Source organism: Larus michahellis, chromosome 7 (assembly GCF_964199755.1).
Source record: "Larus michahellis chromosome 7, bLarMic1.1, whole genome shotgun sequence".
Classification (NCBI taxonomy): domain Eukaryota; kingdom Metazoa; phylum Chordata; class Aves; order Charadriiformes; family Laridae; genus Larus; species Larus michahellis.
Genome location: NC_133902.1, coordinates 41413182 through 41438796, shown reverse-complemented (window position 1 = coordinate 41438796; position 25615 = coordinate 41413182). Strand labels below are relative to the sequence as shown.

Genomic DNA, 25615 nt, shown 5'->3' with positions numbered 1-25615 from the left:
AACTCGCACTCTTTTGCAAAGTCTACCCATCCGTTGTGGACCACAGTTTGGAAATCAGCAAGCCTTGTCACGGAGACCACGGCAGTCGTCTTCTAACAACCATTTTTACAACCTGACAGAACAATTCCCTCTCTGCTGTCTGTCCTTCTTGCCCACAGATCAAGCAAGATCTCGTCATCTTAAAAAAACGCATACATTTGAATTTAAGGGAAATTTTAGAGAAGATTTTACTTTTACCACCCTTTGATTACCTTATCTCTTGTATGATCTAGCACAAGCACCTGCAGGTCAGAGACAGACCACTGTCCCATTGCTTCATTTAGGATTATATTCATTGGATTATTTTTTGAATAGCACTACCTATCTTAATTTTATTCGCACACATAGAGCGCCTCTCTTTACCCAGCCTGTTGCTCATCTTGCTCCCAGAGCCTCCCATTTCCTTCTACAGACAGAGCTCCCCACGCAGCTCATGAGGAGATGCAGAGCGGACAGGAGTGTTTTGCACCTCTTTCAGGTCCACCGACAGATAGAACTATCAAATTTGTCAAGGTGCTTTTGAGCTTACGAGGGAGTATGTTTTTCCACTGCCAATGCATTTATCCAACGATATCAACATATATCATTGTTACACAGTGCTTATCAGGATCTTGACGAAGTGAACTTCCCCACCCAACTAATCAGTGAGTCACGTTTATGTCAATTAATTCCGGATATACTCACCAAGACAATCTAGCTGATAATACTGTGCGTCTTTGCTGAAGGACACAGAATAATACTGGCATCTTTCTTGATTCAGATCACAGCTAACACATTTAGTAGAATCTGGACTGCTTTCCAAGAGCACTCTGCAAAGTAGACGAGCGTCATTTCAGAGATGAAGGACCTTTTTTTTTCTTTTAAGCTATGCTAAACAAGTGTATGTGTTTTAAATAAGATGACTGAATGAAATATGTTAAAATTCAGAATTAAAGTCATTACTGATTTAAAGATTAGAGAAAATTGACTTTAAACTTCTGAGTTAAATTAATACTGGAACTACAATCTTAGCAAAAAAAAGCACGAGGGTTTTTTTTTAAGGGTTTGTTGCTTGAGGATTGCTTGTTTCTTTTCACAATTTCCCTTTATTAAGTAAATTTACAGAAAAATATTTTTGTTATTTTTACAGTTTATACTCCTACACTGATTTTCATTAAACATCCTATACGGGATCCCACGTTAGACTATGAACATCCTAATCTTTTATTTTGCAATGCTTTTTCTTAAAGTTTCTTTTTCATTAACAAGTATTTTACTCATACTGCAGAAAAAAATTCTTACTTATAAAGATTTCTTCCTCCTGGCCTTCCACCATTTTCATTACTAATGTAGTATCTATAAAAGCAAAACATACTGGTTTTGGCAAAATATTTACAGTACATTACAATATTAAAAAGTTTATCTTACACGTTTAGACCAGACTTTTGATGAGCTGAGCGAAGCCACCTCCCTGTCCTCCCTCCCTGCTTGTTTAGAGCCTTGTTACAAGCCCTCCTGATAAGAATCAAGAGCTTAATTACAATACTTACAAGAAGTTATTGGTTACAGCTTCTATGCTGATTACTTCCCATTTTCCTGCAGTAATAGGCACTGGACCCTGGAGGGGTGGGAAAAGGCAAGGCAAAAAGTAGAAGGTGAAGGTCCTGGATCACCAGGAGAAATACGAGTCAGCAGTCCCGCGCCTTGTCACTCACCTGTGAGCCGTTTATGCGATGGATGTGCTTGTAACCGTCTGCATTGCTGAAGACTTTGTAGTAGGTAGCATTGTCGGGTGCAAAGCGAGGGACAGATGGCTGAAACTTGAACACCAGAAAGATGTCTATTAAAGCAAACAACAAAACTCCAAACGCAAAATGATAAATTTAGGTTTTGCTATCTCTAACCAGGAGTTTCAACACTTAACGCATCACTGAACATATCGCTAAAATTTTGCCTACTGACTTAGTAGGTAGAAGCTGTAGCCATTACCCTAAAGGTAAACACACTTCAAATATTTTCTTGCTCCTTAAGCAGTAGAATTTCCTGAGCATTATCCCTAGTAATGATCCACGTCCCCTCCTATCCCCCTTGCATTTGAAGTCCTACAGGTGTTGCTAGTTTCCTACCATTTTAGGAAACAATATGTACATCTACCTTTAAAGTCACTGTTGCATTCTGTCCAATGCCAACATGCAGCTGTAATGTACAGCAACGTAAACATTGCAAATACGGGTTTTTCATGAACATTTCCAAACATGTATTTTTGAACTTCTAATTTTTCTTTTTAGCTTGACAGTAAAAAATGTCCCCCCTTTATTCAGAGAAAACAAGCTGCTTTGCAGGAGGAAATTTTGCTAGTAAGTAGGTGATTACAGAATGCCAGAGAACCCAAACTGGAATGATATATTCATGAAGCAACTATCCATTTATCAATTGCAAGTGACAGAAATGAACGGATTCCTTCTACTGACTGTCATTTGGATGTGCTCCACACAGCAGAGAGAAAAACAGAGGACTGAAATTGAGCCCAATGAAATAAAAGTTGTATCTGCGCTAAGTGTCCAAAACATCTAAACATTAATTAGCCAATTGACACAATGCAACTACCTCTGAGATGTCATACCCATTTTTGAAATGGAAAGTGAAACAGAAAGATGAAGCGACTCGCCTCCGGTCACTCAATATGCAATGACAGAACTTGAGTCTTCCTAACCCATGTGCTCCAGATAATCTCTCCTTCTTCCCTAGCAATATTTTTGCAAAAAATAACCTGGCAAATATTTTGCTAGCTTCTCCCTTATTGCAGTCTTGCTTTTTCAAAGTGTGACTTTCCTTCACCTCAACTGGCAAGCTCTAACTTAGCTCATGACCTGGAAGCCTTATGCAGTAACGCAGGCTGTTCTGAGCATTCTTAAGATTAAGTATAGTTTCATCTCTATTTTTGAAAAAGAGAAAAAAACACTATAGACATATACAAAGAGAGAACTATATGTCTATATTTTACACACATATATAGTTTACTTAAGTTTGTATATACACTTATGAATTGTATATACATATGTGTATATATACACATCTCATACATACACAAAAATATCCTTTATCAGTGGAGTGTCATTTTATCATCCCTAAGTAGATAAGAAGGAATAAATATACCTTTCCTATCCCCTCTTCAGTCCTCCCTACTTTCCACTCCCTTCTCAAACCCAAGAATCATACAGCGAGATTATCTTTTTCTTCCAACAGCTCCCAGGATGTGGGTTGTCTCTTTAAAAGAAACAAAAAACCAACAACCTAGTTTAATGGCACAGACTCGCATTTTGCCCTCTCATTTTGCACAACTGTTTACAAAGTCTGCAGCTTGATCATCACATTGTCTAATTGTGAAGCCTTTGCTGCAGAGAAGCAAAATGTGTCAGCGTTAAGGCCTTCCTTTCCATATCAAATTTGACAGCAGGTGGGTTGATCTCTCATCTTCATACTGCGGATGATTTCATCCCTGCTGTTGCCTCCCTCTTTGCATTTCTTTAAACTTTCATTTTTGACTTCAAAAGTGAATTAGTGACTAAAGCATAATCAGTGTGTGGAAAATGCGGGAGTGGAAAGTGTACTCTGTGTTCTCATCAAAAACTCTGAAACTCATTTCTCCCTCCAAGTCTGAACTTTTGCATCTCTGCTTCGCTTCCCCCAGATCTTCTGTGTAGTTCATTAGGTGCCTACTCTCTACCATGTACAAAAGGACTGAGAGGCAGCTTGGAAAGCACCATCCAGACAGTAGTGACTGGCTTGGCAGAAGTGTATGAAAATTTTAATCTGGTCAGTTGTATGCACCTAGTCCCTAGTTCTTTCCAATGGATCTTTTTTTTGGGGGGAGGGTGGGGCGGGGATAAATAAATAAATAAAACCCCAAGGAGAACCTGGAATGGTCTGCTGCAGCCCGAAAGGCTAAAAATGACTTTTGTCCTCTATGCCTTTCCTCCAACACAATTCAAAGGTTATAGGATACACTTCTTAATACATTTTATCCCCTAGATCATGCTGGAGGTGGCAGGAACACTGGAGAGCTGCCAAACCAGCACAGCTGACAACTCCCCCAGAACAAAGGGAATTCTGAATCCCGGCTCCTGCACTCCCCCACCTACTGCTACCAAAGCGGTAGGTCAGAATTAAAAAGGAGCCTGGCAGGAGCACTCTGCTTTTTGTCAAGCTGAGCACGGTGCCCGGGTCACAGAGGATGCAGTTACAGCTCCAGCCCGTGCTGCACTGCCAGCCCAGCCTGGGAGGTCAGAACCCCAGACCCACAAAAGCCTAAAAGCAGGAGCAGGGTGGCACGGCGCCTCCACTTGAGACCATTTTTTCCTATATGTGTATACTGCAACAAGTGAAGGGAGCAGACCCGAGCACAAGAGGCACTGCAACCGGCAAGAAGCTCCCATGAAACGTTCTTAATTATCAGTGTTATTTAGCATGTGGCAGTTTTAGAAATTGAACACTCACTCTGCCAATCCAGCCAGTTGTACTTTCTTCCGTAAACTGTTTTTCCTAAGAGAGAAAAAACAAACAATCCCACAACAATTATGTTTATTTTACATCAGGTTATGTTTCTACAAAGATAAACAAATACAGAGAAACTCTACTCCTTTCTAGTCTCATTTATCAAGCACTGTAACTCTCCCGTCTCATTTTTCTTACCCGTGGACATGACCAATTTCCAGTAGCATTTTCAAAGTCACAGACTGTGAGGACTGAAAAATTCTGAATTCTTCTGAGCCATTGCAGACAGATCCTTTCATCTGTCACCCACGTTACAACACTTAAATAATGATCCCTGAAAAAAGCAATAGCATTAGACATTCAAAATCCTCTCTGTAATAACATACTATACAATAGCATTCAGCAATTCACTGAATGAGACTCATCTGGCTATTTTCATTTCAATCTACTCTTCAACAATAAACAATGATGCAAACCTAATTGCTCCATTTTTTGCCAATTGTTTTTGCTGCTAGTAGATGCCTTGGTTATTTTCATTCACACAATAAAGAATTAGATAGTTTGTACGTACCCGCTTCCAGAAAGCCTGCAATTAAATTCTAACAGCCAGATCACTATCTTCTAATGCATAAAATAATAGCTACTCCAGACTGTTCGGAAGTCTTGTACCGTGTGCATCTAGAGGAAATTCTTCTGAATATCAAGTTGGACCTTATATTTTAGAGTTCTACCCTTATCTGTATGCAGTTGGTTGCTTGTAAGCACTTTCTGAGTGATATATATCTTTGTCCAATTTAGTATTTATATCCATTAGTCAGAATGGAGGGAGAGATCGTACCAAGAACAAGAACTACTATTTGAATATTTTACTTTCATCTTCAGAATACCAACTAGTTGATGTGAAGAACTGGAGTATCTGAAAAAAATATCCTTTTCATGAATATTCCTGTATATTAATTTTAAAAACGCACCACATAAATTAAATTTTAGTGGTTTTGTTTACCATTATGATCTGTTAGATGTACTTGTCTTTTCTTATTTTAGATTTCTATCTCCTGGAAGCCTTATGAACTAAAATAAAACAAACCTCCCCTCCAAGGCAAGCATACATTTTTAACCAGAATTTGCACATTTGACTTAGTTCCAAGTTCACGTTCCCTTTTTCCCCCCAAAGTTAGTTAACAAAAATGTGTGGGAAGTTTTATGATGAGAGTGAATATCTTTGTGATCATTGAGGGAGGGGGGCGGGGGGGGAGAAAAATTAAAAACTACAATTAGTGTGGATGGATTCAAAATATATGCCAACTGGTTACTGACCACTCTCAGGTTTATTTCTAGATTGCAGTTTAGAAATCATGTTTAAAAAAGGTCTACTTTCACATTCATATTTGCCTGGGAAGTTGGTAGGTCATTTAATTGCTACTCTCACTGGCTTCAAACAGTTATTTCAGACCAATAATATTATAGAAGCACTCTGCAGGAACTTGTTTTGAAAAACAATGAAACTACTGTTCTGCATGTACCTATAATAGTAGTTTCCCGTGTTTTGTAAAAGTGGAATTAGCCCCACAGTTTTTGTTCCTTCATAGTGGGAGAAGTTAACAATTCTGGAGACTATAAATTGTCCATTAGACAAGATGGACGGTACAAGGAAAAAACAAAAAAAAAGTTAATTATTATGCTATTATTATAACATAGTAAATATTTTATAGTTATTATAGAGACTACGAATGCACCTTCAGTTTTCAACAACCTGTGAAATTTTAACTAAGCTGCAATTAACTCCAGTATAGTTTTGCATTGCCCTTCCTCATTTGCTGCTGTAAAAGGATATTCCTGCAATCACTGTCTGGAGCTCTCTACTTGGAAAATTACTTTATTTTTAGGACAGATCATTGCAGACAAGAAGCATCCACTTCCTTCATCCTCCTGTTAGCCAACAGGAGCCCCCTGTACCCATGATGCTAAAAGTGGTGTTTAAACACTGTGTGGATTTCATGCTGGTCATTCATGGAAAATGTGTCAGGTTTCATCTACCATCTTATGTGGTAAAGCACTGCCATGCCAGATTTTGGCAGCTTTCCTTGACAAATAATAGAAGTTTCCTTCTGAAACAAAAGTGTTCCGTGTCCCCTTCAAACGCGGGGGTACAACTGCTGCGCATACAGCAAGCTCTGGAGAGTGTTGCAACCCGCAACCAGGGCACTGCCCCTCGAAATCACCATCCAGGCGAGTGGGGTGAAGTACGCCACCAATTCAAACTTAGTTTTACTCAGAATTTAGCTCCAAGGAAGCAAAAATAGAATTTTCCACCACAGAAGTTAACCTTTCCTGTCATACGGTGGTATAAATACACATATTGTGCAAATATTCACTACTTTGTCCTTCCAGGAGCAAAACTACCCGACAGCAACATTGTACATCACTTGCCTTTTCCTGCTCATGTACTTTTGCTCTTGCGAAATTCCCCAAGACTTGTTCTGGCCACCTCAACATCTGCAGGATGCACATGTTGAGGTTTAACCATTATTTGGATCAGCCGTTGGGAGAAAGAGTAAGTTTCAATCCTTGCACTCATCATTCAAGACCTGATTTATCTTTGTATTAAGCCTGATTTAGAGAGTGTTACATTCGTTTAAAAATGGATTAAGTTCATATAACTCAGGCCTGTGTTAGCCAGATGGGTACAAGGCTGGAAGGGAGACGATGGTTATTCTCCCCAGGTCACACAGCAGCGCTGTTCAGTTTTCATTAGGCGTTAACAAAAAATAAAACATAACTCTATGACAGCAGAGATCTTAACCAGAACTGACCAAAACATAAAGCATTTATAATTCTGAGGCATTGAAATTCTGGAGAAAACCAGCTATATAACATCTAGCTACTGCAGTGTTACTGTAGAGAAAGGATAAACAACAACAAATTCATAAAAACTTGCGTATCTCAGTTCACACAGAGATGTTAGTGTGGTGAGGACTGAAACGGAATAGCACTGATATTCCAGTTATAGATTTTTGGCCACCATGTACAAAATGCTGGTTTTATGCACTAGCTAACAGACCTCTTCCCCCCGCCCCCAAAGTTCATCAGCATAACCTGTGCTTCCCTACCCATCATGTTTGTAGGTGCAAACCTCTAAAAAAATTCCACAATACTGTTAAAAAGAAAAAAACAAAACCCAAGATCTGGGATACCGAATTCTGTGTGCATGCATTTTAAATCAATTTAGCTGCTCTTTACAAAATACATTTATATCATGTTGTGCATTTCCAGTGGCATTTTGAGAAATACAATTTTCCATTTACTGTGAGAGGTGCTGGTTTTCACCACGTTTCCAAAGAAAACAAACATTTTAAGTATAAATCTGAAGACAACCATGATACCTTGCCTTAGCAAGGAGTCTGCTTCCAATGAAATCAAATCTTCACTTACCATTAAGGTTTTGTTTTGTTTTTTTCCCCCCAGTGAATTGGAATACATATATTATAATTTGATTATACCAAAACTTGCTCATATTAAAGTTGTACTGTGAAATGACTTCACCATAGTTAGACTCCACTGAATGTGATGAGCCAAGAACTTGTCACATTCTGAATATAACATACATGGAATATGCCATCTATATATAATCACTAGGAGGATAATCTCTGTGCAGATTTTCTCTGGTAAATCTTGTTGCTACCAGAGCCGCATGACTGGGAAAAAACTGCCATATACACTGAATACAGGGTGGCCACACATCAAAGCTCCTCCTCTCCCACCAAAAGAAGCAAATATTTAAGCAAAATTTCTTACCCTGATCCTATTTCTGCAGGTGGAGAAATTTCAGCAGAGCGGACAACAGGAAGCGATCTGGTATCCACAATAAAGAACCGCACAGTGGGATTTGTAGCTCCTGCCTAAAAATAAATTTCTTCATTGTACTTTTGAAGAGAGAATATTCTTGGTGAAGGAAGTGTTTGAAACTATAAATGAAGAAATTACTAGAGTCAGGTAGAACCAGCCAACTTCAAACATGTGAAGAGTCAAGCTCCTAAATGCAGTTCTTAAGATCGATACATAAATTATCCTTTGTAATTTTTTTATATGAAAGTGTTAGTTATGTATTTCTAGATAAGAAAGACTACTGCATTTAGAAACATTCGTAACTACACAGGGCTTGCTGTACCCAAAGCGGCACTTGAACATATCTCATCCCACACGCCACATACAGTATCTAACAGTGAATCAAATTCATCGCTACCAGACAGAAAAGTCCTTCATTGAAACTGATACCTTACATTAAGTGGTCATGTAATTGCTGCCTATACCACCATCAAAGCTGTAACTGCAGCATGTACCCCACTATTTTTAAGGTAGAGCTCCTGGGTACTGACAGCAATATAACTGTGTCGGTAACAGCTGCTCTAGAAGTTAACTAGCCAAGTCCTCATTGTAACGGTTAGGTAGCTGTAGCTGACCCACCTCCAGAAGTCAGCAATATTCCAAACAAAAGGGGTTTGTAATAAAAGGTACAATTTAAATTGGCAGTTCATTCCACACCTACATCCCTCCACAGGCGCCAGGCTCAGGGCAGAGTCCCTGCAGCTGCCAGTGAGCCCAGCGGCCCACCACCAGCATCAGTGACCCTCTCTCTGGGAGAGGCTCCAAGTAGACAGGCAAAGGCCACGTGCTCCTGAAGCTCTGGCAAGTGCAGTGAGTGACCACGGCTTCTGCAGAGAAAGGTGAACTTGGCACAAAGAGGACCAGAGGGTGGCTTTTACACCAGTCAATCAGCTGTATCTGTTGAGCAATCAGCTGGCTGCATCAGCTCTCCTACCCCAGTTAATCAAAAGAGTGAAAATATCTTCCTGAGCTGGCCAGACCAGCGTGGGGGGATAAGTAGGTGCCTCAGCCCAACACAGAGTATAAAATACAAACAATGAACAAAAAGAACTGAAGAAAACAACGTGCTTGGGATGGTTTCAACCCATGTGTACCTTCCCGGCAATGGGGATGCCCAGTATTGTGGTGGTGAGCGTATTATAGAGACCAGCAACGACAACCATGTTTGTATTGCAATTCAGCGGTATAATGCAACTGTTTCACCCTAAGGCTAATTCATACCTGTACTGTACCTTAAGCGCACGCCGCATCGCTCTGCTAAATCAAAATCATGTGTAATGTCAAATAACTTCAACACAGGTAATTCCTGTATTAAACATTAAACCCTCCACATGTGGAGTATCCGAAAGAACCTGTTTGGAGCGTATTGGAGTCTGACTCTCACACCACTTAGTCCAGTGCTACTGTGTCATGAGAAGTGAGCACAATGTCATGTGGAGAGGAGGGGGCAGGAGAAGCAGCTGCATGCACTGAAGGCTTCACTCTCACAGATAAAAATGAAAGAGCTTTGGCGTGGGCAAAGAAACTCCATGAGCAGATTCCTCCCCTTCATCCCAATATAGGAAGCATCCAACAACTAAAAATGCTACATTAGTTGAAGAAGATTCCGGTATCAATACCACATACAACCCTATCACAATGTACATCTGCCAAATGCTTTGTACCAACTTCAATTCCCTAAAAGCTTTTCTTTCTCAACATCTACTTGCTACCTCAAAATCTTTTGGTGAAACAACAAAACCTTAAATCATACTTTTTTTTTTTTTCTTTTTGCTTTCCCCTGGAGATAATAAAATACTTTAACATTGCCAGATGCTGTTGACTTCAGAAAGAGTAATCACAGCAAGCTGTTGAGGAGAGACAGACAATATTTTCATTAGCAGAAACTGATTAAATGAGACTACTCTTTTAATGAAACTGCAGAACAACCATGTTTAATAAATAACACAGACCTTGGGATATGGGATTCTAATGGTCTTTGGATACTGCAAGGTGTCCTCAGAATAAAAGGAATACTCTATAACGGGAACTTGTGTATCATCAAATGCTGCATATGCCACAAAATCGCCATTTGGAGACCACCAGAGAGCAGAATGGGTGCCAAACATTTCCTCTGCAAGAGATGCAAATGCATTTAAGTTATAATTGATAAATTGGCTCTTCTATCCTAGGTACTGTTCTCATTAGTTTTTAATAGGATTTTTTTTTTTTAGTTGAAGTTCAGATACCAAAGTCCAGACTGTTTGTGGGGGTTCTGAAATGAGACATTAGATAATGCTAATAATCTACCATAAGAAGCTAATTCACACACTATGGTCTCCAGTGACACGCTGCAAGTTAGGTGAACTCATTTCCATGCTTAGATCCTCACACTAGCCAGGTATTAAGCTTGGGTAAGGATGCATGCTTCTGTTAAAATCCAGACTTCGATTATTTTTAACTTTTCAATAGGAAATGAGATAACAGTTATAATAAAATAACTACAATAAACCAAAGTTTTTATATCATAATGCAAAGTAAAATATGCTTGAAATAGTTACCTTCATAAACCCAATCTGGTATTCCATTGAAAATTTTATTTTCTTCTCCATTTTCAGTGATTCGCACAGGACTTGCTGTTGGTGAAGCTTTTATATAAACATTATTCTGCCAAACAAATGCCTGCAAAACATTGCTGTGATTACAATTACTGTAAAGAGTAAACCCTACTTCCTTCCTTTGCCACAACTAGCAGGAAATTTACATCAGATGACAAAAACTGTCTTTCAAAGTTGCATTTCATCAAACATCATTGATACTTAACAAAGTTGAATTACTAATACAAATCATGGGTAGCAACCGAACTTCAGGCCTAGATGCAAAAAACAATCAACCATGATAAATGACATGATTAATGTATCAAGTTTTTAAAACCTTGCTATTCATTTTCTGTTGAGACACAAGCTTATTTTCCTTCATTAGGAGTTGTTTTTCCATAATTTGTCTTTCAAAGAAAACTACCAGTACTTTGGTAAAACGTAGATGGGGGTCTCAGCATTGCTAATAGATCTGCAAAGATGGTGCATTTCTTCAGTAGTGCTCAGAACTCCTCTAGTTTTTGGCACCTGCCTGCCTCTCTGCTCACCCCTGTTTTTCCTCTCCAACAACTGAACAACTCCGTTCTATTCCAAAGCTTCGCTCTGAGATGCAGAAAGCTCTTTTCAACATCCTCTGCTTCTGTGGCTGAGCTCTAGAATTGCTATATACAAACAATAAGAATAAATAAACACCACATTCTCCTGTGATAGATCTTCAGTCAGACCCAACGCGCACCATAGGGAATACACAAGCCCTTGCGAACACCGTGGCTGTCACGATTGCCATGGACTGAGGAGGAGAGGGGGAAGAAAAGGACAGTGGGAGAGAGTACAAGAGAGATTTTGATCCTCTAATCCCTGTTACACGCATCCATGAACACTTCATTGCTTATGACATAATTAGGAGATAAAAATCACAGTGATGAGTAAGTAGACAACGTAATGCTGCTGCCTTTGAAAGGGATGAACTACTGTCTGCAACTGTAAAAACATGAAGTTCCTGTGCACTTGTGCATTATATGACTACCGGGGTCACTACTACTTTCAGGAATGCTTTTTCATTAAAGAATGAAACAGAACACACAGAGGGATTTTGGAGTCTTTCCAGCAACAGTAGCCAATTCGGAAACTAGTTCAGCTACTTATCAAGTAGCAGGAAAGTCCCCACACCTCAAGGGTACGTACAATGTGATCTTACATGCCACGTGTACAAAAACAACTCTTTATATAAAAGTTTCACTTATTTTTACTAACCAGTTTGTGACCAACAGGTGACCAGGATATATATTGTGTATCATTAGGTAGTAGTCCGTCATCTAAGATAGAACTGGAAAAACAAAAATAAAACGCAGCTAAGACAAATCAGTGAAATGCCATTTCCTTGCAAGACAATGTTAAAACTATGTCTTGTGTGCAAAAATTACTGACCTGTTACTGAAATCATAGATGTGATATGAAGCTGTATAGGAATGTCTCCACAACTGCAAAAGAATTATTTTAATATTAAGAAAATAAATTTTGCCAGAATTCATGTCTCTTACAGTTTGAATTACCTCTGAAACCCTCCTCACATTTTTGTGTGACAGACAAAACACAACGAACTTACAAAGGGTTTTGCAAGGTTTAAGAAAAGACTAAAGAATCGCCACCCCTCTGGGGTCATCACTTAAATACTACGACGGAGGCCACTGACTGATTAAGGACAGAGACACAGAGGCCAGAGATGCTGCAAATTTTCAGAAATCCTGGTAGCTCCATGGCAGACTATCACAGCTATGCACAGTTAATCCTCCTCCTTCTGCCTTACTGGCACACTTGCTGTTTTCTGTCTCATTTTCCATGCTGTATTATTTAACTTGGCATCTTATTGTTTAGTAGTCCTTACAAGTCCCAGCAGTATTTCTGCAGCAGTTCCTCCAGTTCCAGGGTGACCTATTCCCATTCATATTGTCACAGAAATAAACCCTTTCTCTCAGAAAGTCTGTATCACTCTGTGGGCACTTACAGAGAGAAAGATGATGATGATAAAGCAGACACTTTTAAACACGTTCACTACGTGGGGTTGATAGAGGTTTGATTTAGCCCACGGTACTGACATGCTACAATAACGCTACCTTCTACGATGGTATCTTCATCTTGGTATGAAGATATAAAACAATAACTTAGTACTACACAACCAGATGGCTATTACATAAGAAGTGTCTACATCCTCATGATTCATTTTGTTACTCTGTTTTCTTGCAATAAAGATTAATAATAACATAACTTTCAATCACACTATTATATAAAGGTTAAAAGATCTTGCTTCAGCATTAAAATAAAATTATCTCTTATGACTGCAACAAATAAAATACTATAGAGCAATAAATCATGAGTAGAGGGGATGCCTAGGGTGGCTGGAAAAATATAAGGCATTTTGTGGCCACTGATGACGCAGTGAAAAGTCAAAACAATTCTGAACAATTCAGGAAGACAAAAGGTAACTGGCTTAGCAGTACCTAGCAAGGAAGCTAAAACTGCAAAGAAAAGCGATGACTGAGCACACGGATTGCGGCTGGCGCAGTGTGAGAGGCATTCTTGGACTGCAAAGCCAGAACACGTAGACAGAGCTCGGTGATGCCGTGCTCGTGCATCTGCACGCTGCACAAATCAGATCCGAGCTTCTTACAAACAAAACAGGCAGCCAGCTCTCCAGAAAAAAAAAAAAAAAAAGCAACAAAAAAACCCAAACAACAACAAAGTTACTGGCTTCTTAGTGCACACACTGTTGGGCAAATTATCACCTCCATTAGGTTTCTGTAACTGTCCTCATGCGGCAGACAGAGCCAGGTTTTCATGCCAGCTGGCATAAGCACAGGTTGACCTTTGTTGCACGGTTCAGCACCAAGCCAGACCGGGGCATTGTGCTGGAGGTTCTTCATGTGCTTGCTGGCAGTAGGGAACAAGGACACCCAAGTCCACTCCAAGCGTAAGAGGACAGCCTTCTCTTCTAAGCACATGCTGCTTTTCATTCACCTCAGTTTTAAATTCTTATGTCCTAACATCACAGAGTAACCACCATATATATACATAACATATATATACACACAAGCATATGTATACACACGTGTCTACCCATCACTTCTCCTTACCCACACAACTTCTTAGACAGACATGCCTATCTACTCTTCTAGCTTGTCTCCCCAGACGAACCATCCAGCCTCACTCTCCTTGTGATCTCTCTCCATCCACTTTTTATCCAGCTTCTTTCCTCAGGCAGTCCTGTCTCTTCCGCAAAGCTCACGAACACCACCACTCTCTCTCCTCCTCCTGCCTGCTCAGCTTCACTGTTCCCCTGCAGACATCCATCTCATTCATCCATCCTCTTGCATCTCCCTCACATTCTCTCAGTCTCTGACATCCCTGCTTTCAGGACCACCTTCTCATTTAGCTGCTCTCAAACCTTTATTTCCTAGCTTCATCCTCAGAGAAGTGAAGTGCACTTGTACCTTTGTATAGCTGTACTGCAGAAGAGCAAACTTTTCGTCAGGAGACAATATAACTGTGGTTGCCTTGTATTTATCCTGTCAACGAAGGGCAAAAGAAACACATAAAGCACTGATTCCACAGAAACGTGCAGAACAAAATATTAAATTCAATACCTTTCCCAACCTCTGCATATATTATATATGAGTCAACGTACTAATGTTGTATTTGCCAAGACTACTGAGGATGTTCCGGTGGCAGCATCAACACGTAGGACGTCCCCATTAGCTGTTTTGTGAAGATACTGATTTCCTAGAAGGAGAAGAGAGCTGCTAATAAACAATAAATAAAATGGTCCTTAGTTACTTCTCTTTTCCCCTTACGTTTTTAAGCAGGAGATACAATTCAAAAATCTGGTCAATGTTGTGTTTCCCATTTCTGTAATGAAAGGATTCTTATAGCACAACAACATTCACAAAATGCAGTCCCGGGGCTCACAGCCTCTGCCTTCTGGCATCTCTTTCCCTTGGGGCACCAGGGATATTCAAAATGAAAAGCACCCCGTATCCCTCTGCTCCCTGATAGCCTGATGCACAGGAAGCTGACACACTTCAGAGTGTAACATGCTTCTACAAAAAGGCATACAAGTATGCTCTTTTAGCAGTAGGAGAACATAGCTTGCCATGAACACCAACATGTATCTAAGGGGGAAAAAAAAAATCACAACTCTGAGCTACGGACCTTTCTATAATGGCACCAATTAATATTTTAACTTTTTTTTCAGGATACAGTAATCACCTCAACATGACGATACGCGTTAACTGAAGGCAGTACATTTTCTTTGCATTTGTGCTGTATGTAGAAATGAATTACCTGAAATCCACTGTAAATTATGTGTTTTGTACTTATAGTCATTGTTCAAGTAATTCTGTAGAGTATATGTTCTTCGTGGATCAGGCTCAGAGGTACTGTCTGAAAGAAAGAGACAAAAGTGAGATTTTGATGTTGCTGCAAAGTGTTCCACATCAACTTCTTAATCTGACTACTAAAACAAGTGGTTTTTTGTTGCCAGTTATTGATGTGTTTTAGCTAACCAGCTCTCAAGTACTAGCAGTGAGAAGGCACTAAAGCTTTACTGCAAGACAAATTCAGCAAGCATAAGATAAAGGAGTATCGGTGAGATCACTCAACAAACGCAGAAACTACAGATGCCTTTTCTCTGCTGGTGTTTTACTTTAAGGTACACAAGAGCTGGTATCTTTTGAGTAAATGAAAATACCTTTTTGACAAACATAAACAGAAGACCTCTGGTCCTCTTATCTCAGGAAACACGTACTTGTACTCCTCAAAAATGTAAAAGAAGTGATCTTAGTGCCTTCCCCCCTGTGCTCAGTCTGGGGACTTCGCTGCAAAACCCTGACTGCTAATATTAGCGTGAGACATCAGTTGTGGAGTGGATCACGCAAAGCAGAGATGAACACGCTCGTATTTGAGAGTGGCGGATGGGCAAAGCTGTCCAGACGAATGAAATGTGGCATCCATGTGAGTAGATTTACAGACCTTGAAAGTTATCCTAAAATTAAAGCGGCTGCTGTACTTTGTCACATATGCCATAATACTGCTCTTCCCGTTCATGAAGACTTCAATTGTGAATCATTTGCTTAACATTAAACTCAAATTTCAGAAATGTCTCAGATAAAAAAATCTGATGAGCAGTAAAATTTTCAGGGAAGGTCTAATTTAAAAAAAAATAAAAATTAAATCACAAACACTTACTGATAAGCTTATAATAAAATAATTGGTTAAATATGTATCCCTCTCTCGATGTGTTTTCACCAAGGTATCTTTATTTTTACTGCAACATTATTATTTTGACTGCAAAATTAAACCCTAGTAACTGGGTTATGATAAAAAGATTAAGTGAAACTTTGAACCCAGTTAATGTAATGAGTTCGGTCATCAGCTCCACTGCACTTCAGTCAGCTTCGATGAAAAATATTTCTTTTTTACTGGCTGCAGTGCACAAGCCACTCTTTCAAAACTGCAAAAGGTTCAAATAACAATAAATAATAATACAAATAACATTAAAAAAATCTGTTTGTGGGTCTTTGTGATCTTTTACTTCTGAAAAAAAAAAGATGTCAATTTTTCAATTCAGGTGTGCAATTCCCTCCCTGCTTCCTCCCCTGCTTTTTTTTATTTTATTTTTTTTTAGTGGAAACATAAAAACTACCCTCATACAAATCTACACAGTCCAGAAGGGAAGCAATTTTTACTTCAACTGGCTAAACCATTCCTTTTTTGTTACTGCCAGTAAAAATCAAAAGCCCTAGGATAAAAACAATTGATAAAAACACTCAAGTACAGACGTGGCGACTGATCAGCCAAGAGAACAACCTGCCCATACCAGTTCTGAGAGTCCCAGTCTTTGGGATACTTTTAAACAGCCAGCCTCTTCTTTCATTATGCTGCAGAATTAGAAGAGTGCAGAGTCCTTGGGGACACACACACAAAAAACCACCTCACAGTAATTTTTGCCTGTTATCTTTCTGCAGGTTAAATAAATACATGTGACATCTGGAACACAGCAGGAAGATATTTATATTAGCTATTACAGTTTTACTCATATTTCCAAACAATAAGCACATTGCATATATACAGCACAGGCTGTAAAGCCATCACTGCAATAAAAGTCAACAGCCAAAACAAACAATGATTTTAGTCTAAGATGCTCAGCAAAGGTTAAAAAAAATTGCTTGCTCAATTCCATATGAAATTTGACTGTTCTAAAAAATTACTAGTCTAGATTTCTTGCTCACAAAGCTTCCGTGAGAATATTAATTTCTCAGGTTAATTATTCTATATTAAGTGAATATTTAATTTGATGGATTATGAACAAATGTGCATTTGATATTCATGCACAGTTGTCTAGTTGGGAATATCACTTCTCTCCTTCCTAACTGAGTAAGTGTCATTTTCAATAAGAGGGGCTTCAGAAAGCAACAAAATTCTCTCTTGGAAAAGGAGGAGCAATTTAAGACAGGTGGCTGATGAACAGGTTTAGGGATTTTTCCAAACTGATGAATGTTTTTCCCCCTGGTGACATACATATTTTGCTGAGGTCTCATTACAAAAATCAGGCCACTATTAAGATTTGTTGGCTGTGTATAAAATTAAAATTTCATTTTCTGTCAACACCTTCCACATAGTAACTGAATATGAAAACATACGCCAAGCTGTAAGGGTATAGTCATAAAACTTCTAGTTGAAGTATTTTCTTAACTTGTGAGATAGACCACTATTGGTATATTCTCATTTATCCACATTATGCCACCGACCACAGATACTCAACATACATTGAATTCTGCATTTTGGTATTTGTTTAGAGTCCATTGGAAGAAAGTGTCAAACAGATTAATTTTGACAAAATAAAGTAGTCATTGACAGTCAAGAGCATTTTATTGGCTTAGAAGATTGAATACAGGTCAATGTATGTTCACATTTTAGCAAAACAGCCTCTTTCACTCGGGTTCCTCAGAGAGGCTGTGAAGGCTGAATTTTCTTGCTATTCTTCTTTTAGACTACTTCAGATACTGACTTATTTTTCTGAATTCCAAATGACTAGCTTTTCATCTCTAGCCTATGCTCACCCCCAGTAGCACATACATATTTCCACTGTCATAATGATATAGTGGAAATATTTACATCATAATACCCCTATTGCAACAGCAAAAACTTAAACAAGTCCTTCTGGGAATAAGGCTCTTAACCTTCTATGTAAGTAGTACTCACATGAAGTTGATAAACAGTTTTGTTTTAATTTTGGATTATTTTTTTTTAATGTCACCCTTTCTCAAGAGAAAAATTGAGTTGGTTTCTGTAGGTGTAAGGTGTAAAGTAAACAAGAAGTTAACTATTGTGAAAGGTTTATGATATGACACATCACCATACCAAAATCTAAAGTTGTTGACAAATTACTTTGGGTATATGCATTGTTTATTCCCCAGTGTCAAGGCACATTTTACTAATTTTCATATGTAATAAAAAAGAGCAAGAATTTATATAACCAACTTAAAAGAGATGTAAAACTATAAAAGCGGTAATAATGGAAGCTTTACTGCATGTTCACTACTAGCAAGAGACGCTGGAACGACAAGGGAAAGACAAATGCAAGCATGATGCTCAGCAATAATGAGAAAGAAAGGGGCAGAGAAATGATAAAAATTAGAAAAGGTGAATGAGTATTACCATTTTTAAGTGACAGCAGAACAGGAGCAAGAATGATCTGCAATCTAAGAATGTAATTTAGGAGCAGCATGAGAGATGTAAGAAGGGAAACCTGACTGATTCAGTAGTTAGTCAGAAAAAAGTGACATTTCAGGCTATTTTTTCCAAACCTTCCCTCTTCCAACGTGTGCAGAAAAGGACTCAAAAACCTTCCCCCCCTACACTCAAGCCTCCAGTACCTGCCTGAGATATGTGGCAATTAGAGCACAGAAACAGATTTACAGCAAGGAAGAAAGTAAAAATGACTCCGCTGGGTCAGGCCAAAGGTTTGCTTAAGCGAGAATCCCATCTGATTCCCAGTGGCTGATACGGGGCATCCAGGAGAGACCATAACCAATGCGCAAGTTCACCCAGGCGTCACTCTCCCGGCCTGTAGACATCTCCCCAGAGGGAAGTAATCATTAACTTTGTAATCAACAGCTCTGGACTTCCCCTCAAATTTGTCCCATCTCACGTGAAGCAAGGAAATAAAAATAGCAGAAGTGTTCTACAGATAGCAATCTACTGCTGCTAATTTTTTTTTTTTTATATTACATTACTCAACATTTGAATTAAGGTAGATAACCAAGTTAAATGACAGTTACAGAGGTCAAAGACATACAGCAGGAAAACACTTCCATTCTCTATCTTTTCCTTCACTAGCTAGAAAAGTAATACACCCACACCTAACATGAAGCCTACAAAGATCCTGCAATGCAGAGCAAGGTGCATGAACACGTGGGGAAAACAAAATAGAACAGTCGGATTCAAGCCAAAATTTGGACAGGCAAGGCTACAGCATATTCACAACATGGTAATTAACCTGCTGTATCTCCAAAAAAACCCACACAGAGTCAAGATTCATCTAAATCTTAATTTTTGAATCTAGATTCAAAGAGATTCCAATTCTACTTCAAAGATAATTTCTGACCCATAGATTTAAGTTCCCTTACAGATTTTCTAGCTTTCTCCCTAAATACCCTTAAATGTAATGCCCTTCAGAAACTGGAATAATAGAGGACCCCTTATTCCCAAGAAAACCGTGACAAATCACAGCTGCCATAGTCATTCATCTTGTGGCACAGGCCTTCAAATTGGAGTGCTGTGTATCAGCCAGAAGTCTCTCTGTATTTTAAACATACTGTTCAGTTGCAAGCAGGGTGTTGACATTGGCAATAGATACTCCTCCACACCACCCAGTCACAAAATTGCTTACTTCAGGACAGAATGCAGATAGCATAAATGGGGGAAGACTGTAGATAACGACCATCCCCAACAGAACAATGATAAGAGCTATTTGGAGACTTTTCTTCTCTTTTCTTTTCAGTTATACATTAACACGGCTGTAAGGAACATCTGCAGCCTCACCTCTCTTGAGTCCTTGAAGCATAAAGCTGTCTCAGCAATCCCGACATTCTTCGACTTCAAATCCAGGATGACAACATGAACTTATTGGACTTTTGCTGCCAGTAACCTTTATCTCTATTTATGGTAGCTTTCTACCAGCCGCCAGTAATACCCAACACATCGGTCAGGCATCAGACTCACAGAGTACCCTCAGGCACCTTAAGGTCATTAACCCTCAGCACCTGCTGTGCTTTGCCAACCTCTTCTAGGCACATTTCTATCAAAAGACCACAGAAGCCCACGCATACTATCATCTAATCATGACAGTGACGAGCCTTCTCATTTAGTGAATATCTCGCCACTAGAGAATTCGACCTCTGGGTGAAGCAACCCGGTTTGTGACTTGACAGTTGTATAGGACCCCCCCACTATAAGGCTGTTTATGAGTTGCTCACAGCAGCAGAATGATACTAGGTATTGCACCGTCTCCTTTCTGCTCTCAGCATTGGCAACCCTTCCTCTCACTCCTGGTCTTCCTGCCCAGCTGGCCATAACAAGCGCTGCTGCTCGAGAAGGGGTTATGGTGTATGGCCGCTGGATGCTTCCATCTGCCTTTTGCATGGGAAGTTACATGAGAAAAAAATGGGAGACGCGTAAATAAATGGATAGGTGAATCAGGAGCAGACAAGAGCACAATTTTTTAGAAAACACTCATGCTTTACAGGTAACCGCTTGCTACTGTAGTCACCTCTTGAATAGCTCCTCAAAGCACGACAATGCTTTCATCAACAGACTTCAAATACAACCCCCAAGGCTGTTTTGAGATTAAACTGTTTGATGCAAGTAGCCCCATGTGGTTACTAAATACATAATAAGGTGGCAAAATAGGCAGTGGGTATAAACAAAAAGTATTGAATTTTGTACACGGTTCTGGCTGAAGACCCTCAAGGTAAATACTGAAGGGCTGCACCCAAAATTAGGGAACCTTTTTGCAGTCTGCAGTATTTCCTCATGCTAAATGGCTGTAAGAGAAGGAGCAGAAGTTCCACTTGCCAGGACTACAGTCCAGCCAACAAGCCAGAACTCCTCGGGAGTAGCAAAATTTCACAACCTTTCACAGCACTGGAGCCCATTCATCAAACTAATTCTGTGCTGCATGACTACTAAGCTTATGAAACTAAAGTACATTGAGAAGCATGGTGGGGAGAAGAGCAGCAGGCCAAAGGTAAGAAATCCAAACTCAAAATTATCTATGTATATTAATAATCACTGTTTTCACTCTCTGCACAATGCTTGATCCACTGGGATGAAATAAAGACTTGACTGCAATTACAATGACTTTTATCAGAACAGACTTTCATTTCACATAATCACAGTCATGTGAGCTGCTCTTCCTCCCCACCGCCCCTCCATTTTGCCACCTTTCATTTTGTACTCAGTCCAGCACCCGTGCTGTCCCAGGAGGCACCCTCAGCTGACTCGCATGCCCTGAGGTCATTCATAAAAGCCATATATTCAAGTTGTTAGTGATTAAGTGCTCTAATCTACAAAGAGGTAATCATAAGTGCACCACCTGTACACTCTCACCTAACAGAAAACATTTGTTTAGCACCCTTCAGTCAAAAATTAAAAAGCACCCTGCAGTTCCTGAACTATAATAGCCACAGTTGTTACTCAGATGTTACTGCTGGCCTGATTTGGGAAGAGACAGGAATTGAAGTTTTTGAACTGAGACCTCTCCATATCAGTCCTTATTTTCTCCAGAGGGACGTAGTGAACTACCTGGCTGTGCTAGGTGATTTCCCACGCATGAATGCGAGCCAACAGGAGAAAGGATGACACATTGCCCTTACTCTTTTACAAGTAAAATGATGCAAACCAAGGCTGACAGCATGGTGATATTCTGTATGTCATCCAACAGAAGCCTTTCTTTAAAGTAAAATCTATTTACTATATACTCAGTGACTGATTCTAAATTGCAAGCACTTCTCCAGCAAAAGGATTCCTATGCTACAATTCATGAAAGAAGAAACCCCATTTGATCTTCAGTAAGACACAGCATCAGCATTAAGGCAGACAGGCACCAACTCTTCAGCAGAGCTCAGGCCTGGATGCTGAATTCTTTCACTAGGTGTTATGCCCGTAGACATTCATCTGATAAGCTATCATAGAATCATAGAATTGCCTAGGTTTGAAGGGACCTTTCAGATCACCTAGTCCAACCACCAACCTAACTCTGACAAAAACCATCACTAAACCGTATCTGTGCCTACCCATCTTTTAAATACCTCCAGGGATGGTGCCTCAACCACTTCCCTGGGCAGCCTGTTCCAATGCTTAATAACACTTTCAGTGTCCAAATTTTTCCTAATATCCAGTCTAAACCTCCCCAGTGCAACTTTAGGCCGTTTCCTCTTGCCCTATCGCCTGTTACTTGGGAGAAGAGACCGACCCCCACCTCGCTACAACCTCCTTTCAGGTAGTTGTAGAGAGCGATGAGGTCTCCCCTCAGCCTCCTTTTCTCCAGGTTGAACAACCCCAGCTCCCTCAGCCGCTCCTCATGATACTTATTCTCCAGACCCCTCACCAGTTTCTTTGCCCTTCTCTGGACCCGCTCCAGCACCTCAACGTCTTTTTTGTGGTGAGGGGCCCAAAACTGGACGCAGCACTCTAGGTGGGACCCTTTCGCGTGCTCTTCCCAACTTCTGAAACAAACAGTATTTTCTGTCATCTCAAAAATCTGCTTTTTTGAGATAAGTGGCAAAAAGCTGCCCAAAAATAACAGAAAAGAGAGTCAGCATCCACCGATGCAAGTCTTAGTCCTGAAGGTACGTAATTCAGATATGTGGACTGTGATATTAATAATGACAAAGCTGAATTGCAAAAAAAGTTTAATGTAGATTATGCCTTATGAACCCTAGAGACACAAGCATTGCCTCTTTAATTGATGTACAAAACACCAGACCCTTTCTGTGCACATAAGCAATTGCTGTGTTCATTTCTGAACACACTGTGAAGATCAACATACACGTCTTCACACTTCTGGCGTGCACCTCACAAAGAGAAGACCAGCAAAGGTCTAGTCTAGAAAACACTTTGTTTCCTTAGATTTTGCAGTGCTGAGTATCACAGCTGCTCAGCTGTTAATCGTAAGAACACAAATAGAGAGATTAACCTGCAGCTCTGTCCTACCAGCTGGAAGCAATGCATTGCTTGATGAGGATTTAATCTGCTTCACATTAACGTCCAGTGCTACAATGACAACCTAAGAAGCACAAACCCATCAGAGTCCAAAAATGCATTCCAAATCTTTTCCTACTTTTCTGCCCTCTGTAACTGTGCTGGGTATATAACTTCACTCAATAACGTGAACAAAAGTTGTGCAAACAAAGCAAATTAGAGGGAAAACAATCTTATGTCTTCAATACACACTAGAAAATTGCTTAAGTGGCATTTTGCTACTGGTTCTACAGCCTTCAGCTGCAATAGGAAAGGAAAATGTCGAAAACGATGATGCTTATACCTAGTATTTTCTCAGTTCACATGGGACTTTTTAACTCGCCCCCATCCTCCCAGGTGAGACACCTTCTTGACAAAGTTCCCTCCCGTTCTCCAGGAGCTCCAGCTCTATCAACCGGGTTTCCTAAAGCACAAACTTTCCGCAAAACCCCCCCCCCTCCCCCCCGTCCCGCTGCAGAGGGCAGCCCCCCCCCCCGCGGACTTACCGCCGGTGAGCAGAGCCAGGGGCACGGCGATGACCGTGACGACGACGGCGACCCCCAGGATGCCCAGCAGCCACTTCACGAAGGTCTGCAAGGAAAGTCTCGTCAGCCGGCAGTCCACCCACCCACCCACCCTCCCGCTCACCAGCCCCCGGCTGTCCCTAACCCACCTTCATGGCGCGGCGGGCCGGTACCGCGGGGCGGGCGGCAGGAGCGGGGCGCGGCGGGCGGCTCTGCGAGGCTGCCGCTGGCCTCAGGGGCTTTCCCGTGAGCGGCGGGGCGGGGGGTCCGGGGGCGGCTGCCGCTTGCAGGAAGCAAGTCCCGCCAGGCAGCGGGGAGTTGTGCAAGATCGCGGTTTTCCTGCTGGCTTTGCAGCTTCGCGTAGTGGTGGTGGTTGGTTTTTTTTTTTTTTTCTTGAGCTGCGGTTTCCCTTTTAGTTCAATGAGTTGGAGCGCGGTGACATGGCTGTACGTTAAAGGAGAGGGACCTTTGACACTGAAAGGGTTTCTGTAGGAAATCTGATAAGGGCCACACGGAGGCCCCGGAGGTGAAATGCCTCCAAACGCTAATGGCAAAGCTCCGAAGGCTTTGATAACGCCAGCGTTTCTTGTAAAGTTTCTGCTCTTTGAACTTCTTTCTCTGGCAATCAAGTCATGGAAAGACTGATAAAATTGCAGGAAGGGCTTGTATTTATTTCTTTGGCACTGGTTCTTGGCATAGAAGAGAGATGGATGTGTAAGTCTGCAAAATGGAATTTTAAATTAAGACCAGAAAATGGAAGTATAGGATAAAAGTTTAAAATTTAGCTCTGAAGATCACGTTCTTCAGAGCTTATCACATCAAACAATTCTATTTCCAAGGAGAATTTTGAGTATGTGTTGAGATAGTAGGACTAATTGGTGGAAAAGACCTGTAAATCAAAACTATAAAGTATTTGATAAAAAGCAGAGCATCACCAAGTAGTCAGAAAGCTGGGGGAATTTCTGAGATTATTTTAAGAGAAAAATTCTAGCCTCAAAAAAGTAATTACTGAGTGGTGTGGTTTGTGCTTTTGGTTTGGTCCATCTTAGCTTTTTTCCCCTCTATTTGCAGAACACCAGCAGTTGTAAGAGGGATGTTGGTAATTTACAACTTGAGAAATGGAGCACAAAAATTATGCGATCCACTGAAGCAAGAGGAAGAGACTTGAAGCCAAGGGAGACAGCAAATGTTCTTAGTCTTGCCTTCAGAATACTTGTCAGAGCTTTCAGCAAAGTTGTGCTGCTTGTTCCTTCATTCCACTTCTGCAGATTGAGCACAGCATTTAGTATTTTGCTGCTGTTTCTTAAGTAATCTGTATCTGGAAGTGGATTGGTAACTTTTATGATAAAATATATGTCATATGCAGAATACCATTTCTGTGCCCTGACAGTGGTTCTGTGCAAGTTTACAATGGAGGATCTAACGTGCTGCAAATTTACAACTTGCTTAACGCTAATTTCTGTGTATAGGTAAGTCCACTTTTATAAAGTAAAATCACAGTGAAATGGCAATCTTTTACATTACTTTTGAAACTAGCGTCCTATATATGGTGAGATGTGTGACCAGAGTTTCAGAATGTCTTAAAGTTTCACTTAAATATCAAACTGTGCACTCGCTCATTTTACCAACAACAATAAAAAACAACAACAAAAAACCCCCATCCCTAGGGTGAATTTTCCTTTTCCCAGTGAATAGGAATCACAGCATACATATAATTCAGCCAATCTGTGCTTTGTTTTCTAAAGATTTAAGTAGTGATCATCACTGTATCTCAAAGTATAGTACAGTCAAATCATAATCTTAGTCCTGTGATAAAATGTA

General features: G+C 40.2%; 1 protein-coding gene across 1 annotated transcript in view; it reads right to left on the bottom strand.

Annotated features, from left to right (window-relative positions):
• The window catches only part of DPP4 (dipeptidyl peptidase 4), a 41333-nt gene extending 16985 nt beyond the window's left edge, over positions 1-24348 (bottom strand). Inside the window, exons 1-16 of the mRNA XM_074595666.1 lie at positions 23944-24348; positions 23777-23861; positions 15312-15410; positions 14656-14750; positions 14462-14536; positions 12402-12454; positions 12228-12300; positions 10938-11058; positions 10350-10510; positions 8308-8411; positions 4711-4846; positions 4516-4560; positions 1734-1838; positions 1569-1636; positions 1321-1374; positions 724-848 (exon numbers count right to left, since the gene is read on the bottom strand). Of these exons, the coding sequence (XP_074451767.1) occupies positions 724-848; positions 1321-1374; positions 1569-1636; positions 1734-1838; positions 4516-4560; positions 4711-4846; positions 8308-8411; positions 10350-10510; positions 10938-11058; positions 12228-12300; positions 12402-12454; positions 14462-14536; positions 14656-14750; positions 15312-15410; positions 23777-23861; positions 23944-23949 (1405 nt within the window). The 5' untranslated portion in view covers positions 23950-24348. The remainder of the gene's footprint in view (positions 1-723; positions 849-1320; positions 1375-1568; positions 1637-1733; positions 1839-4515; positions 4561-4710; positions 4847-8307; positions 8412-10349; positions 10511-10937; positions 11059-12227; positions 12301-12401; positions 12455-14461; positions 14537-14655; positions 14751-15311; positions 15411-23776; positions 23862-23943) is intronic.
• Positions 24349-25615: the final 1267 nt, after the last annotated feature.